The 17,645-nt window shown below is 39.4% G+C and overlaps 1 protein-coding gene across 1 annotated transcript; it reads left to right on the top strand.

Moving 5' to 3' along the window:
• The first annotated feature begins 725 nt into the window (after positions 1-725).
• On the top strand, positions 726-17,173 carry LOC120412790 (serine-rich adhesin for platelets). The gene is made up of 6 exons (XM_039573379.2): positions 726-1,285; positions 1,943-2,116; positions 2,198-2,295; positions 2,488-2,762; positions 6,485-8,017; positions 14,968-17,173. The coding sequence occupies exons 2-6, from the start codon at positions 2,114-2,116 to the stop codon at positions 16,815-16,817; spliced, it is 3,759 nt and encodes a 1,252-aa protein (XP_039429313.1). The 5' UTR covers positions 726-1,285; positions 1,943-2,113; the 3' UTR covers positions 16,818-17,173.
• The last annotated feature ends 472 nt before the right edge of the window (positions 17,174-17,645 follow it).

Raw genomic sequence — 17,645 nt, 5'->3', positions numbered from 1 at the left:
TACAAAAATACAAAAATACAAAAATACAAAAATACAAAAATACACAAATACACAAATACAAAAATACAAATATATAATACAAAAATACAAAAATACTAAAAAAACAAAAGTACAAAAATACAAAAATACAAACATACAAAAAGACAAAAAGACAAATGACAAAAGACAAAAAGACAAAAATACAAAAATACAAACATCCAAAAATACAAAATACAAAAAATGTCCCTCAACCGTCAAACCAGTTGTCAAACTGATGTTTACGTTTCATCATCATTGTTCGGCACTTTCCGAACACGTGGTTTCAAACTTTTGACAGCTGTCAGTAGTTCCAATTAGCGAATTTTGATTCGCTCATTCGAATGCTGTTTTATTTGACATAGCGAATCTGCTCTGTACTAAACCCTAAAAACAAAATTTAAAAAAGTACTAAAATAAAAGAAAACAACAATACATTACCACAAAAAACGTAAAAGCCTTGTTTTTCTGCGTGTCCCAGATTTTGGAAACAACTGATCATTTTGATTCTTCTAATTTCCTTAAGCTGTTGGAAGAATTATTACTAAATCAAGATCTTGAACTAGAATGAAAAAATCTAAAAAGTGCCCAAACCAGCGAGCTTCTCCTGTACTGCTGGATACTCACCACAGCTGCCGTGCGGATACCGCCCAGCCCTGCAGCGCGAGCTTTTTTCCTGCCCGCGGTGGTTTTGCTTTGCTACCGCGAGCTCGCTTTGTTCAGAAATCTTTTAGCGCTTGGTGAGTTATGACGTGTTTTTTCTCCGCCGTGAACATTTTTCCTGCAAAACAAAAGTAGATTTTTGCACTGCGCTGACACCGTCGTCCATCTTGAAAATTGGGTTCGCTCTCAGCGACGGTTCAGCTTGCTAGGACTTTTTCCGAGGATATTTTCCTGTTCTGCCTTTTCCTGCGAGTGACCTCCAGTATTCGTGTGGTTTCTCCTGCAGATTGCGACTGCGACGACACCCGCGGGGGCACCACGATCGATTTTTCTGCTGGTTGGTCCGTCGTCACTGCAGCCGCCGCCATCTTGGAAGAGCGTGGAATTAAAAAATCGCACGATATTTGGCTGAGAGACTGTTTTTGGAAGGAAAATACGATTTGAAGCGTCGCGTGGCTGTAAAGAACAAGTTTAGAAGCTGGAAGCTGGCGGATTGTTACGTAGGGCATGTGTCCGGGGAGTAGTTGAAGGCATATTTTTCTTACCACGCCCTGGTTCGGCGCTGAATTGAGCGCGCTCCGCTGAGAAGAATTAAAAAGGATTTTGAGTGAGTTGCATTTTAATTAGTTCGTAAGGATAAGTGAATGGTTGGTTTAGTATTAAGACGATAAATCGAAGGTTTTCTGAGAGGGGGGGCTGCTGAAAAATTTCTTTTGAGAAAAACGACCTTGGGAAGGGGACCCAGGGCGTAGCGCTAGAGCATTTTTCATGAGGGCACACTTGGATCAAACGGATATGACAACCCTGCTGTAAACATTTGACAGCTGACAGTTGCGTACCTGGGGGAGGCAAAGCTGCTGCTGAAAGCTTCAGTTCACTTTCCGTTTCATTTTTAATTCAAGCGCGCTCGAGTGCAGATCGGAATCTGATGATTATTATTTTACTTTATTTTTTACCTGATAAGCGTTAAATTTAGTTTTACCAGATAAGCAAACAATCGACACAGTTGTTGTAGCATTTCGAGTAGGTAGATTAAAGTTAGTGGACGGTTCAGGCACGTTTAAGTAATTCCAACGTGGCAAATTACTACTGCGCAGTAGTCATTTGAGGTCATTTGAGCATAAAAAAGCTGAATTGCTAGAAGTTCCCGGAAGCCTTCGATTTACCGTTTTAGCTAACAAGACTAAGTGAATCAGTGAGACCGTAGCAAAATTGCGGGTGTGATAATCCTTAATTAATCATGGTTTCGTCTCTCTCTGATTAGTTAAGATGAAAATGAAAGCATTCGCTAAGAAGAAACCGTAAGGAAGAAGAAAACAAAGTCGTCACTCCGTGTGCAGAAAAAGAGAAATCGTGAGCGCAAACAGCGCGAAAGCTCTCGCGAAGAAGCGTAACAAAATCGTCGATAAAGTAGACTAGCAGTTTGACAGTCAAAATGGTGAGTTTGTTTGGCGCCGTGTGCGTGTTTCTAGGACTGTTTTCTAATCGATGTTCGTTTCTTAATTTGTTTACCAAACAGCCACGGATTGACCCATTGAAGCTGCTCACGTGCCTCAGCGTGTTGCTGGCACCGAACGGCGGAATCCGCAGTGCCAACGAGGTGAAGCGGCTTGCAAAGTAAGTAGCTAGCGATTCCTCTAGGTTTAAGTTTTGAAATAAAAAATACCAGTGGTCGTGTTTTTTTGCTCGAAAGATCCCAACTCACCACCCCCTTCATCATCAAACCACTCCATCCAACCATGCCTTCGCCAAACTCACCACAGAACGTTACAAATGTTTTTCTTTCTCTTCCTTCCCCTCCCCATACAGTCTGATGGCCAAGTTTTCCAAAAAGCTCGTGTCCAAGTGTATCTACATCCAGATACTCAAGTGCACCGAAACGGACCTGCTCGGGCAGTTTATGGCCGCGGGCGGGTGGTCGCTGGTACACATGTGGCTGGCCGACGGCATCACCACCAAGAACTGGCCCCTCATTCAGGAGCTGCTCGAACTGCTGCTGTGCTGCCCGGTGGACGTGGAGCGGCTCAAGAGCAACACCGCGCCGAAGCTGGTCAAGTCGCTGTCCAAGGACAGCAGCCACGAGGGTGAGTACAACGAGATAGAGAGTGTTGCCGGTTTCGAACAGTTTGGTTCATTCTGTGTTCACCACCCAATGGGGAGCTTTCATGGGGAAGCTTTTATGCTTTGTACCGTTAATCTCAGCTGTTATACATACTTCATTCGTGAAGGGAATCCCATGAATGGAATGAACGCGTAAAAAACTGACGATTCATTCGAGATGAACATTTAGCTGCTTTTTCGAACTCCCCCAGCTAACGTCAAACCACACAATGGCTGCCGCTGTAGCAAATTTGTACCGTCGAAACAGTTGGCGGGTCAGATGCGGCATTAAGCTTTCGTTGATAATCAAACGGAGCACGTGGTCGCATAATGGCGGCATCGTGCTAGGACCCTTTTTTCAAAATTAAAAGGGGTTTTTTTTTTCATTTGATTTTTTTCAATAACGAATTTTTCTGATCAATTGGATTCTAAACAACTATGTATATTTTTACTTACAACAGTTTCTGATATTTTTTTTTAAATTTTAATACAAAAGAGAAAACGGCAAACCCTTGGAAATAGATGTCAAGTAAGATGCTTTCTGTCATGAAAAATTTTGAAGTTAATTTTTAAAAAATCCATTTAAAACCCTTTGTGTTTGTACAAAGTGTCTTTGTAATGATAACAATGAGTTATATCTATGTAAACAATGATATCAGATTGATAGATGATCCTTTGCGGTCGTACAAAGGGTCATTGTACTTAGAAAAATAAGCTTTATCATAAAAATATCATAATATCACAAATTAAAACATAATGTTAGGACCCAATCACCCAATTGAGATTTCCTTTGCCTATTCTCAACCGTTTCCAACAACCAAGAAAATCCAACTTCCAATTATCCAAGTTTTGGTTGATGTTTCAATTCTAGATGTTCTTTTTTGTAATTTGAGCGTTTATTTATAACGATAGCCTGTTAGTTTACTTCTTTTGAATTTTGCAGTGTGCCCCACTCCGTAGAAACCCTTTTCGAGAAATTAATTAAATGCTATAAATCGCAAAGTTTCAACTTTGGATAATCGAATCATGAAACCGTGGAGTACCGAGTTTTCAAATCTGCAACGTGGAGTTAAATTTTCTGTGAAGTTTACCATGGCACATCGAAAGTTAGCTCCATTCCACTCTCACTTTTAATTTCGACACACTTAGATTTTTTAACGAATTCTGTAAAGTTGACCGAATTTTCAACTGTTCAACAGTTCTGTAAACTGAAAATCATCGAATTCGGTAAAAACTTACCCGAACTCGTTAATGAAATTCATCATTGTTCATCGTACAACCGTTATTCGGTAAAATTTTGTTCATTTTGACTGTTGGTTTAGACCGGTAATCTTAACTTCACCGATTTTTCAATTATCGAATTAGGTTAAAAAATATAAGTGATAAAGAAATAACATTGAGAAAAAGTCGGAAATGTTCAGGCTGTTTTAGAAATTATTAAGGCCGTTGTCAAGTTTTTTAAAAGTGTATGTCGCTAACTCTTTCAAGATCGAATCGAAAAAAAATCAGGGGATTTTTTTTTTCAAAATATTTTAAAGTTTTATTGAAACGAAAAGACTATTCGACTGAAATAAAAACATTATGTAATACATTTTCTTTTCCCACCCCTCTTGTCTTTGGTCAGAGTCGAGGGACATAAATATAAAATAATTGCAACGGTGTAAAAAAAAACTTTGGATAATTATTAGGTAGGTATATCGGCATGGATTTGACAAAATCTTCGCATTTTTTATGAATCGAAAGATTTAGATTAATTTTTGACTATTTTAAACAGATATGACCATCTTTCAATGGAAATCAAGAGAGCTTAATTTTCTAGTTTTTATTTAGCCTAATCTGCCGTTCTACGCATAATTGTCCCATGTCATTTTTGGACGATTTTGACTTTTTATCATTTTTAAGCTTAGTTTTACGTACACTATCCGAAAAACACATAAAATCTAGTACTTTGTTCAGAAAATCATTGAAAACAACACCAAGTCTGTTTGTCTCATCGTTGAACTTCTACGCATAATTGTCCCACCAAGTGTTTCCTATCACGAAATCATGAGTTTTACAAAGCATTCCATCTTGTCTATCTGTTTACCTGCAAGTGGATTACAAATAAGGGTGATAAAATGTTAACCGCGGTAATTAGGGGCATATAAGGCGAATAGGGACCCACGGGACAATTATGCGTAGAAACACAGAAATGGATCGAAAAATTTCAATCGCGTTTTTCTCAGTTGCCCTTTTTTGAACATGGGACAATTTTGCGTAGAACGGCAGTAATCTAATCACAAACATCTTGTTCATGCGAGAAAATCCGGAAATGTATTACAAAAATTAAAACGGCCAGCCCTACTGCGTTATGTTTACCGCAGAGAGGATTCTGCGAACGGATCATATTTCACAGAATCTATTGAGGAAGAGGGATGCGTGAACATACCGTACCAAACGCTCCGGTTTATTTTTGTTTTATTGTTGTAAAAGTTGTGTACAGTGTAATAAAATAAAATTAAATATATTATACATAACAAATGAACTTTAGTAAGAAGGCTTTCAGTCAAAAGTTTACCAATACATTCAAAGTATGTTTACATGGCAGCTGGGGGTTTGTTTGCATCAGAAATGCTATCTCTTTCTAGCAAATGTTTCTTGTCAGGTGACCTGTAGCCACACCCAAAAAAAAAATCGTGTTTCAATTATCCGAAGTGAAGTTTTCTAGGACTTCGGATATTCGATTCAGAACTTTACAAGTTTTGTTACACACAACGAATAAACTGTTTGAAATTTGAATTAAATGTTGCCTTGGCATTTTTTTTCCATATTTAAAAGTTGCTAGCCGAAAATTACATAAGGAAAATTTCCGCTCATAGGGCTACGTGTGAACAATTCACTAAAAGTGGGATTGCCTGGAATAAAGTACTAAATTTTATTAGTTTTCAGTCGTCTGTGAAGTAAAATTTTAATGATATTTTGAATAATAAAACTAATCAAAGCGTTATCAATGCGGCTGCGAGAAATATGTATTATCTCATTAACATTCTATGTATATAGTTTTTAACCCTTCAGTGCTTCGGGCAAAAAAAAATTGAAGTTACGTGCCACGGTTTTAACATTTGAATGAAAAAAGTGTTTAAAAATGCATTATCCACCTCTCCAGTTGTTTAGCAATCATAAGTTTTCATAATATCTAAGTATTGACGAAAAAATTTTTTTTTTGCCACAAAAAAAGTTTTTGCGGTGCTGTACATTGGAATTTCATAAAAATTCAAAATATTTTAAATCCAGCCAAAACATGCTAAATATGATTATCAATGCAGAAAAAATGCGTTTTAGATTGTTTTCAGTTGATTTGACTTTAAAATTTTGAAGTTTTTTGAAAAAAAAAATTTGTGTCCCCTGATTTTTTGGACCAATTTTGAAGGGGGGACATAAACTTTGAAAAATATTTGCTATGGCCTTATCAAAGTAAAAAAAAGTTGTTATTAAAGTTTTTTGTTCATTTCTCGAATATAATTTTTAGGTAATTGTAAATCTGCGAAACTGATGAGAATAAACTTAGCCTGCCAAAAATAAGTATATTGGCACCACCCAAAAAAAAACTAAAACATTTTTTAATGCAATCGCATCGCATTGAATAGTAGCAATAGTACCAAAATCACACCATAATCACTTGAAAACTTCAGCTAATAACTCCCATTCGCTTCTCATTCGTTTGCAGGTGTGCGACTGCTGGCCACCAAACTCGTCGAGCAGTGGCTGAAAATCGCCCGCAACGATATCCGTTCGGGACAGGTTACCGTGCCAGCTTCGGCCACGGCCGCACCGCCCACATCGGCGGAGGCCGAAAGTTCCAACGACGAACCGGCCGAACAGCAAGACGTCGCCGACCAAAGCCAGGAGGAGATCGTTAGCGAGACCGTGGTTGACGAGGAGGAGGAGGAGGAGGAGGGCGGAGAAACAATAGTTCCGGACGTGGTGCCCGCTGACAACGGCGGAGATGATGCGTCCGAGGAGGTTGACGAAAGCGTGCGCGAGGATGATGATCACGAGGAGGAGGAAGATGTCGAGGGTGCGAAAGATGATTTCAATAAAGCCGTTGCAGAGAGCAACGCCAAAAAGGCGCCCCTGTTGTTTAAAATAACGATGAAAAATGGAAAGCAGGTGCTGGCCAAGGTTGAGTCGCCAACCAAGAAAAGCGCGGCGGAGCTCGAGGACAGTGCCGCTAAGGGAGAGGAAGATGCGGCTGCAGACGATTTGAAAGTAGAGGATGCGAAGAAGGAGGTGGCGGACATGGATGGACAGCTGGACCAAACAGATTCGGTTGAAAGCGTAGACAGTGCTGAGGCCCAGAAGGGAAAGGACGAGAAGAGTAAGGATAAGGATCGTCGAAAGAGTGACGAAAAGGAACGAAGCCGTGATAAGGACAAGAGCTCTTCAAAGGATAAAGATAAACACCGGGACAAGGACAAAAAGTCCAGCAGCAGCAGTCACAGGTCATCGTCTAAGTCATCTTCGTCGTCATCTTCAAAGCATAACAGCAGCAGTGGCAGCAGCAGCAGTAAAACTAGCAAAAGCTCAAGCAGCAAGAGCTCAAGTAGCAGTAGCTCAAAGGACAAGGACAAAGATCGCCACAACAGTAGCATCGGCAGCAACCACAGCAGCAGTAGCAAACACAAGAGCTCGTCGTCGAAGTCATCCAGCAGCTCGAAGAGCAGCAGCAGCAGCAGTTCCAGCGACAAGCATCGAGATCACAAGGATAAAGACAAGTCGAGCAGTTCGTCGAGCAAGGACAAGGAGAAGGAAAAGGACGGTCAGTCGAAGGGTTCTTCGCCCTCGGTTAATAAACTGCCTAAAATTCCGAAAAAGCCACGAAACGATAGTGTGGATGAAAAGTCCGATTCTTCTGCCCAGAAAATGTCACCATTAGCCACCAAGAAAGCTTCCATATCCATTGAGATGCGCAACCTTGACAACAGACCGAAAACGGTGAAAACGTACAACGCGAACTTCCGATCGCACGGTTTGACTGAGGAAGCTCCTCCCCCACCCTCGCGTAAAGGTCTGAAGAAGCCATCGTTGGGGACCACGACTGCCCCAGTGCAAGCGGTGGGTTCGACCGCTACGGGCACCGTTCCGACAAAACGCTCATCGCCTACGCGTTCCTCGAAGGATGGTCCACCGGAGAAGAAAACGCGCGAAGATCCCACCGAACGGCCGGGTGCCATTAAGCTGATACCGGCTAAGCGACAACGTAAGTACCAAACACTGCACAGCGCTATTAATGGAGTTCTGCTGAGTTTCGTTTCAGATCGTTGGAATAGTGCATTTGGAGCTGCGGCTGGCTAGAACCTGTGCGTGTGTTATTTGTTTACGTAACGATTTGGTATGCAATACCTTTGTATGTTGAATTACGTCGCGCTCAGCGGGTTGAATTATATTCCCATGTTTTACGGGTCTCTCGGCGGCGGGAGCTCGTAAAATTAGGACGAAATTTTTCAACTTCATCTGACTGTCATAGGGTTTGCTGCCAGGCTTTACCGAGGACATCGTGGGATCGTGCTTCCCCTGGAGACGAAACTATCCGCGCCGATGACGAGTAAGATTGACCCATTCTTTCATTACACAAACCGAACACTGACAGTGAACCTGCGTCGTGTCATGGGGACCAACGGGCGAGAAGCCAGGAGTGCGATTCCCCTTCCCCGTGTAGCATTAAGTGCAACTGTTCAGTTTCCTTGCGTGAGTGTGTGTGTGCGTACTCGCGTCTCCATTTTTGTAACCAAATGCCCCTAAATTGACAGGTACGTGTGTGCGTGTGTAACAAAACCGGCGATTTCTTGTGCTTCTTGTACCCATTGTAACTCTTGAATTGGTGAACTTTTTTGATTAATCTGAGAAAGAAAGAAAAAAACGTTCCACCTTCGAGAGCCACAAGACACATGAATGAAAGCCGGCTAATAAATGGTTTATTGTGAAAAGAAAACAAAAAAACAATTCGAGCAATAAAAAGAAATCGAAAAACCATAAACCGCACGGAGTCCTCCAAATCCATGGCCGAACTAGCAAGCAAGGGTGCATCTTCCGGGAGAGGGTTATTCCTGTTTGGTGTACTGAGGGGAAAGTATAGCTACTAATCGGCGACACGTCTCTTTTTATTTATTGTTTATCTTGGATACTATGCATATCTTGTTCTTGTTTGACTAGCAAAATATTAAACGATATAAATATTATTACCAAGGATATAAGGTCGAACAGGCTTGAGTGCCATTGAAAATCATCCTTGTTTCTTTTGTAATTTTACACGAAATAAGATGATTTTAAAAATCTAGGAAAATGATTATTTCAGCGTTCAAAATTATTTCCATTTGCTCAACACGCATATATTATTGTCTGTACGAATTAATGACAATGATACTGAAAATGTCAAGCTTTGTTTAAATAAGTCAGCTATTTTGAAGTAAAGGTAAATTACCTTTTACAATTATGCTGAAATTGAAACATATATTTCTACCGCAGTATTTCATTGAACGTCAAATAGCTGATATGCCAACATAAGGCGCTCGATGGAATTACATGCCCATAGAACATTTTGATATATTTGGTGTCTCTATGATGTTTAAAGTCGTTTCGAAAGACGATATAATTTTTGCCCCGTTTACAAAATTTTCACAAAATTCCTTCTACAAGTCGTTTAGAACATAGCCCTGCACGTGACACTCTTTCGGCAAATGCGCGCTGTCAAATTCCATATTGATTGTCAATGCTTGCTTCAAAAAATATTATAGACTAATGTTATTTAGATCAAAAATTCCTGCAGGGAAAAGGTTACAACCAGCATATCGATGCCGCAGTGCTCTCTTATGCTAACTAGATTGGAATCTCAGCAAGCTTAGTATAAGAGAGCACATAGGCGATATGCTGATTCATGTTGGTGCAAAAATTCTTAGAATTGAACTAAACTCTATTTTAACGTATATTGAATATTATAATATTACATATAAGAAAAAAATGTTTTTAACAAATGTTTATATCTTTCTGCTTTTCTTGAGCATAAATTCACATAATACTCATGTTTCATATAGAAGGGCCTACATGGGAAAAGGTTAACCCGCCCAGTTTATTTTTTTTGTAAAATATCAAATAATACATCCGAGGCTAACAATTCGTCCGAAACTTTTTACCAAATCTATAAAACAGCTGATTAAATGTATACTAGAATTCCAGAGTTTTTTTTTTTAAAGGACCAATAAACTATTGTCATTCATATGTTTGTAAGACCTAATAAAAAAAACTCTAGAATTATTTTTCTTCAGAATAAATGATATAAAGAATATGTTTGACAATTAGCTCGTTGCTGGCAACACGGCTACGTTTTACTCCGGGATCGTTTTACATTTGCCGTTAAAAATTTAAATTTTACTATGTCATAAACAAAACTTTGCCAACACTATTTCTCTGGATTCTTTACGTTTTTGTAAAGAGAAAAGCATTTTTATTTAGTAAGCTAAGAATTTGGCCCTACATTGCTCTTCCCTTTTTTGTGTTTTGTTGCATCATGTTAAATAAGGCGCCAATCAAAATTACAGAAACAAAGCATTTTTTCGATGATTTTTGTAGTAAGCATTTACTGAACCTTTTCTATTGAAATGTAGGCCTAACTTGAGAGCACGCACCGACGTATTTTTGCTAGTCATTCGGTGCTTGGATTGACTGATTAACGCAGTCTATTTTACTATCTCGAGAGCGGTATGGGAGCGTTCTTTTATTACGTAAAGCAAAATTAGGGATGTTTGCCCCCCTCCCCCCCCATCGTAACAGATGAGTGATCCCCCCTACCCCCCTCTAACGCGTAACACAAGGTCTTTTTGCAATTTTTCATGAGCGCTTATATTAAAATTTTGCGTTACGTAACATAATTTTTCATCACACCGCCCCTCCCCCAATTTTCGTAACATATCGTAACAGAAGCTGACACCCCCCCCACCTAACTGCGTTACGTAATAAAAGAACGCTCCCTATGGTAATTTAAAGCCTTAAGAGAAAATGATAATGATTTCGTAATTGCAACCATGCAATTTTGTGGAAGCATGATACATTTTACTATATTTGCGTGTAGTTTTACCGAAAAGTCACAGTTATTTCAATAAAGCAACACTTTTAGCAAACATTTTAAAAATTACCATTTTCGGGATTTGAGTGTATTCACTAAACTATCACAGACAAACAGATGGAGATCTCGTTTTTGGTGTTTTGCAATTGTTTAGTTGCTGTGAAGTTTATCATGGCACTTCAGAAAGTTTAACTCCATGTTGCATCGACACACTTTCATTTTTAATTTCTCTATACAGACGAAACACGAAAAAGACGAGTTTTTGAATTGTATATAAGTGAATTTGCCTTTAAGCCCAGCAAAACTTGACAGTGTTGCCAAGCTTAATACATGGTTGCCAGCTGTTTCCAGCCAACTCTATTCAGTCTCTCAATTGGGTCCCTAGAGAGGAAGTTCGAGATGTTTGTTTTTGCAACAGATCTGGCTAGTTGTTGACCGAAATTGAATGCCCAATGATTGTTTTTCATAATTTGATACTAGATTTTTACCTCTGTTTGTCCAGAAAGTTACTTCATACTGTAAGAAAAAGCTTCATGTTTCATGTTAAAGTACGTTCAATACAGTTCCTCAGAAAGTTAACCCGTCAATACAGTGTGCGCAAAGTTTCTCACCATCCGCCGTGTTCTATCTCTTGACGCGCAAGCGCACTTCTTGCTGGTTCGGCCTTCGATGAGGCATTTTTTATTTTCCCTTCTCGCGCCCATCCCTGTTGGACTAGATTAATACCACGAGTATCCGAAAGGGGAGACGGGGTTGACTAGCGCGGGTTTAATCAATGAAGATGACAGTTGCATAGATAATGTTGCTCTAATTTGTAGACTCATTAATGTTAAAAGAAAGCGAATCGAATAGACGACAATGCATTCCAATTTAGAGCCGGTAGCTTTACGAACAACATAACAAAGGATAGGGAAAAATTTATTGGGGCTTTTCACCAACCTCTCTGGCTCGATTTCGCTACCGCTACTGCCCATTTGATTTTTTTCTTGACCGATTCCTTACCAAGTGCGTACACTATTTAGCTCGGTAAAGTTGAGTCATTTGTGACAAAACAACAGTTCAAAACATATTTTTTATGAGCAATTTATGAGTATGGGGTATGCGACTTACGAAGATAAAACAAGGGCTGATAGTTTCATTTACCTTAGACTGATCTTGCATTTATTGAACAAATGGTATCCCCTATTTAATCCGGAATGTAATCTAGAGAGCTTTTGCATGTTAGTCGAAACAAAAAAAAAATCATTTTATTCTAAAAGCATACAGTCTGTACTCGGTTGTCCGAAGTCGAAAATTAAATTTTGGATAATCGAGTCACGAAATTTTAATAAATATTTAATAAAAATTTGGGTCTACGAACTAGACCGACTTTTGATTTTGTTATGTATCAGGCAAGCATCAAGTAGAATTCAAATGATTTTTTTGCAATTCCACTGTGAAACTGTCAACTTTTCCTGCCCTTCTGGAGAAACGAAACGGCCTACTTTTCCCTACCAAAAATAACAGAATGCAAAATTAATACCTTTCAATAACAATGCTGAAAAGTTCTACTTTTCAGCACTGAAATGGGTGCTGAAAAGTTGAACTTTTCAGCACTAGTATCGAAAAGTAACATTTTTCAATATTGTTTTGTTTTGAACGATGAATTTACTAAACACATGAATGTTTGACATAAAATTCCATTAAATAAGCGTTTTTCGGAATTGCAAAAAATGTTGTAAGCAACTCGTTGCAAAACTTGATTTTTTCAGCACTCGTCGTATTTATCCAACTCGGTAAACCTCGTTGGATAAATGTACAACTCGTGCTGAAAAAATCTTCTTTTTGCAACTTGTTGCATAAACTACTATTATAACGCTGAATTCAAATTATAAAAAATAGATATTTTTTTTTCATGGGTCTATGTTTCGAAGTATTCACGTAATTCTAGAGTAAATGTTCAAGACAACCTATGAGTCATGGGTTTAGTATGCAGATAGGATCTATTGAAATTTTAATCTAGAATTCTTCGGATAATCTAGGTTTCGGATAATCTAGAATGGACTGTTTTCAATGTACAACCTCACGATGATTGGAAGTTACTAGTTAGTTTAAGGGATTAAGGGAACTTACGGACCCAATCCTGCAACGATCCGATTTTAAAAATAGTCTAAATCTCTTGTAAATAGTTTTGTATGCACTACTTTTGGGGATGAATCCAAAATTATATTGGTATTTCCCGTAAATTTACTGCAAATCTCGGTGCAAAATGCTCTGGTTGATGTGCACCGTTAAAATTAGTCATAATTCATTATTTGAGCTTCGATTGAGCAAAAAATAACATTTGGTTTGGATGGGAACATTAAATTCATATAGCACTAGTTTACTTTTTTCAGACGTTGAGTTGAGTTAAGTTCAAATTGCACTTGAAAGCCTAATTACAACAAATGAATACGCAATTTTAGCATGATTATTAATGTATTTTGTATTTAATAAAAACGCACTCTTAAAATTTAAAAAAAAAATCTAAAAATTCAGATTCCGAGCCATGCTTTCAACATTTGAATGAAAAAATGTTGTTAATGCATTATTCATCAATCCAGTTGTTTTGAAATCATTAGTTTTCAATATAACTAAATTTTCAGTTGATTGAACTTCTACTCCTACTGATTTTTAAACAAAAAATCTTTGAAAATATTTGAGGCGGCCTAAATAAACTAGCATTTCCAAGCGTCATATTAAAAGCTGAAATCAAAACATTAAAAAGTCCAAACCACAATTGCGTATGGTTCTCACAGTTAATACCCTGCCGTTGTTTAGAAATATAATCATTTCATTTCAAATATTCAAACAGTAAATTTCAAAAACTGAATTTATCATGGTTTCATCAATTTAATTAAGTCGCGTTCGTAATGCGGCGTCAAATATACCGATAAGACTGCTTAAGGTTCGAGATTTTAAATTTTATAAAGGATGCATCCACTTTTCATTCTAAAGCAGCGATTCTCAACCTTGAGAATCGTTGTTCTAAAGGATGCATCCACAACAGATTCATTCTAATACAGTCTAGGCTTGATAATCCGAAATTTCAATTATCTTGAAAAAGGCTTTAGATAATAAAATAAACAAAAACATATATCTAAGAATCAAATTTGGTTGATTGATTTCCTGTTAGATTATTAATATTCGTTTCCCAAATCTCAATATATCTCAAGTTGGGCATATTTTAGTTTAACGATCCAAATTAGGACAATTTAAAAATTACGATTCGGTTATTCAAAGTAAAATTTTAGAATGAGTTCTGAGAATCGAGTCCGGACTGAAACAAAAAAAAATCTTCCTATATTTATCGAACGTGCTCCGTGTAGAACTTTTGAATCAAATTATTGAATTATTAATTATAATGTGCACATTTGTTTAAATTATATTTGCTTTGCGCTGTTGCTGTTATTCTTTCTTGGTACACGTCTGAATAAGTTGTATGTGCAAATGTCAGAGAGCACTACGACGATGATTTCCCAATGTTTAATTGTTATTTTTAAAGGTTTAGTGCAAATCCTCGAAATAAAATTAATTTCAAAATAATTGTTGTATAAAAGGTTATATTTTTTTCTCTGTTAACAAAATCAAGCGAAACAATGTAAAAGGTCCTAAGGTTCCTTTGATCTTTCGAAATGGGATTATTAAAAAAAAATTGCTTAACGTCTGGGCCGTTTATAAGAAGTTTTTTGTAAGAGAAACAACAGTATGCATGTAGGTAGCGTAATGCTAGATGAATTTAAAATCTTTGAAAGGCCACGTGTTGTTTAACGGCTTTTACCATTTTTAATGCAACGAAAAAAAATTACAGTAAAGAAACTTTCGCAGTTGTCATGATCAACTTTACATCAATCAAACAGGAAGATTAACTCTGTTGTGATCCACAATTTTTGGTGTTTTTGCCCAATCATTTCGGATTTATTTTTATCTATTAACATGCTATCGTTTCAGATCACAAGCCGCACACTAGATATGCACTATTCCAGCGATCTTTCTTTTCGTTTTTTTAAATACATAAATGAAAGTTTCTATTCATCTTACTTATGATATATTTTTGTTTTCTTTCGCTTCAGCCTCCCTCGTAGAATCGGACATGTTCATGGACGCGCTGTCTGCTACACTCAAAAAGGACGTTAAAAAGCGGAAACGACGCCACAGTGGGTCCGAGGGAGGTGCCAAAGGGACTGAAAAACCTGCGCCCACCGCTACCACTCCGACAACTGAACTGGACAAGAGCATCACTGAGCCGGCGTCGCCGGAGAAAACCGAAAAGGCTACACCTCCGGCCAGTCCAACGTCCGACCGGCCCGAATCACCCGTCGTCGCTCCGGCAGTAATCGCCGCAGTAAAAGAAGAACCCACCCCGGCTGTCTCAGTTCCCGCGTCACCGGAAAAGGTCACCGTGGCGCCGATGTCTTTCTATCGGGATACCTTGGCCGATTCCGACGAGCCGTCCGAAGCGAAGAAGGAAGACGGTGAGGACGGCGATGCCAAGGTTAAGGTAGAAAAGGCTGCAGCCGATGAAACGGCGGCGTCGGAGGACGTTGAGATGAAGTCTGAAGAGATCCCGGACACTCCGGCCGAGCCGGAGGATGATGACGAAGAGGTCATCAAGAAGCCCAAACGGCTCAAGTCGGAACTGAACGATGACGAAGATGTCGAAGACAAGAGCAGTCTATTGGATGCTGTTAGTGATGATCTGTCGAAAAAGATGGCGAACATTGAGGATGGAATTGCTGACGTGCCTGAAATACCGGTCAAGAAACCTCCGGGCCCAGGCTGTGGTCCAGACGGTCCGCCAGGAGTGTTGGTGATTCACCGACGAAAGGGACCGAAGAAACAGCTCAAATGGAAGGCGCAAGATGATCTGGAGGAAGTTCGGTACTTTGAGCTGGACGTTACGGAACGATGCAACGTGACGAAAACGTTCACCGACCTGAAGCACATGGAACGCGTGGACGAGCGTAACAAGTACATGCTGTCGCGCAAGCTCCCGTCCGAGGATATCATGATGGAGAGAACACCTTGGCTGCCGCTGATCGAGGTAGACAATGTTCCGCCTCATCCCGATGGCGTCAACAGTCAGGAGAGAAACCTTCAGCGCAATCGGGAACGAAGTGTGCTGCAAGCGTTGTACTTCAACCGCCACATGATCCCGGATTCACCAGCCGAGCCAGACGTTGAAGTTTACTCCATTTCTGAACCGATTCACATTCCTATGGATGATGTTACCGGCAATCCCGACTCGGTTAACGATTTCACCAGTATGCCATGGCCGGAACCAAAGTCAACGCCACCTCACGAATCAGCTGGATTCAATTCGCCATTCTTCCCTGGTTCTGGAAATGAATTCCCACCATTCGGCAACGCTGGTAGCTGGGACATGCCTGGATCGAGCACTGGTCCGTTTACGGGAATGTTCCCCACAGGTCGGATGCCTCCTGGAGTGCCGCCACCAAATGTCGGCGGTCACGGACCACCGAACGGTAATCCCAACATGATGCGTCCGATGAACATGCCTCCCAACATGCCGCCAATGGTTCCTCCGAATATGCCCCCTCACCCCAACATGTTCCCGAACAACTTTGCTGCACGTGGACCACCACCACCGATTCAACAGCACATGAACGATCGTGATATGGACGACAACTTCCGGAACGGACCTCCACCGCCGCCAGCATGGATGAACAATAGCAACGGTGGACCAGATCGCAACCGAGGACCTCCGCCAGGCCATCAAGGCAATTTTAACAACAACAACCGGGGCAACTTCGGTGGCGGACGAGGTGCAGGTGGGGGCAACTGGAACAACAACCGAGACAACGATCGGAGCGGACCACGTGGGGGCAACTATCGTCCACCGTGGCTGCAGAACAATCGTGGAAATAACCAGAATCACGGCAGCAGGGGCCGTAAGTGGTAAATGTTGATGCGAGTTGTTTTTTTTTTCCTCCGACACAGTGACATGGCAGAGCCTAGTGATATCTAGCAATAAGTGTGGCATTAACTAAATGACTGAAGCTTGTTTCAAAGCCCACAATGTTTGAGTTTATTGTGTGCAGATCTGCATTCTTAAGCATTTTGATTCGTTTTACTTACCATTAAGAGTGAAAAGCTTAAAGCCTTGAAGGTACAAATATCTTAAAGAAACCCCTAGTTCATAGTTTTTAATTTCACATGCATAATTTTATGTTTTGCGAATTGGATTAATACTTGCTGTAAATTTGTGTAAATAGTATGAACTTACCGTGGATGACTAAAATAAAGTCGGTTATGTTATAAAAATACTTGTATTTTATATGCCTGAAAGAAACATGTCCATTGAAAATCTCTATGTAAATCACAATAAATATGCGTCGGAAGGTAAGCCTTTCTTAAAGATATCTATTGCTAAATTACTTATTCATAAAATTATGTTTGGGTCCTTTTCAGTGCTGGGACCTAGTTAGAACCTAGTCGGTTTCGAGCAACTTTTATTCTACGCAAAACTTTACTCCTTTTGTTTTATGTTTATCTTTTTTTTGTATTTTATTTTGAATTTATCTTGTTTAGTTTATGTTTGTTTTTGGTAGTATTTGGCCTATTCTACCACCTCCTATTACATTTTGCCTACCTAATTTTTTCATGTCAATTTTGATTTTTTTTTCTTGTTTTCACATTTACTGCTATAAAATGGCACTATTATCATAAAAATTATAAAAAAATACGTAGAAGCATAGTCTGGGCTGGGACACTAGAAAAATTACAGCAT

Source organism: Culex pipiens, chromosome 2 (assembly GCF_016801865.2).
Source record: "Culex pipiens pallens isolate TS chromosome 2, TS_CPP_V2, whole genome shotgun sequence".
NCBI classification, from domain to species: Eukaryota; Metazoa; Arthropoda; class Insecta; order Diptera; family Culicidae; genus Culex; species Culex pipiens.
Note: the sequence above shows the minus strand (reverse complement) of the source record. Positions and strands in the feature narration are given on the sequence as shown.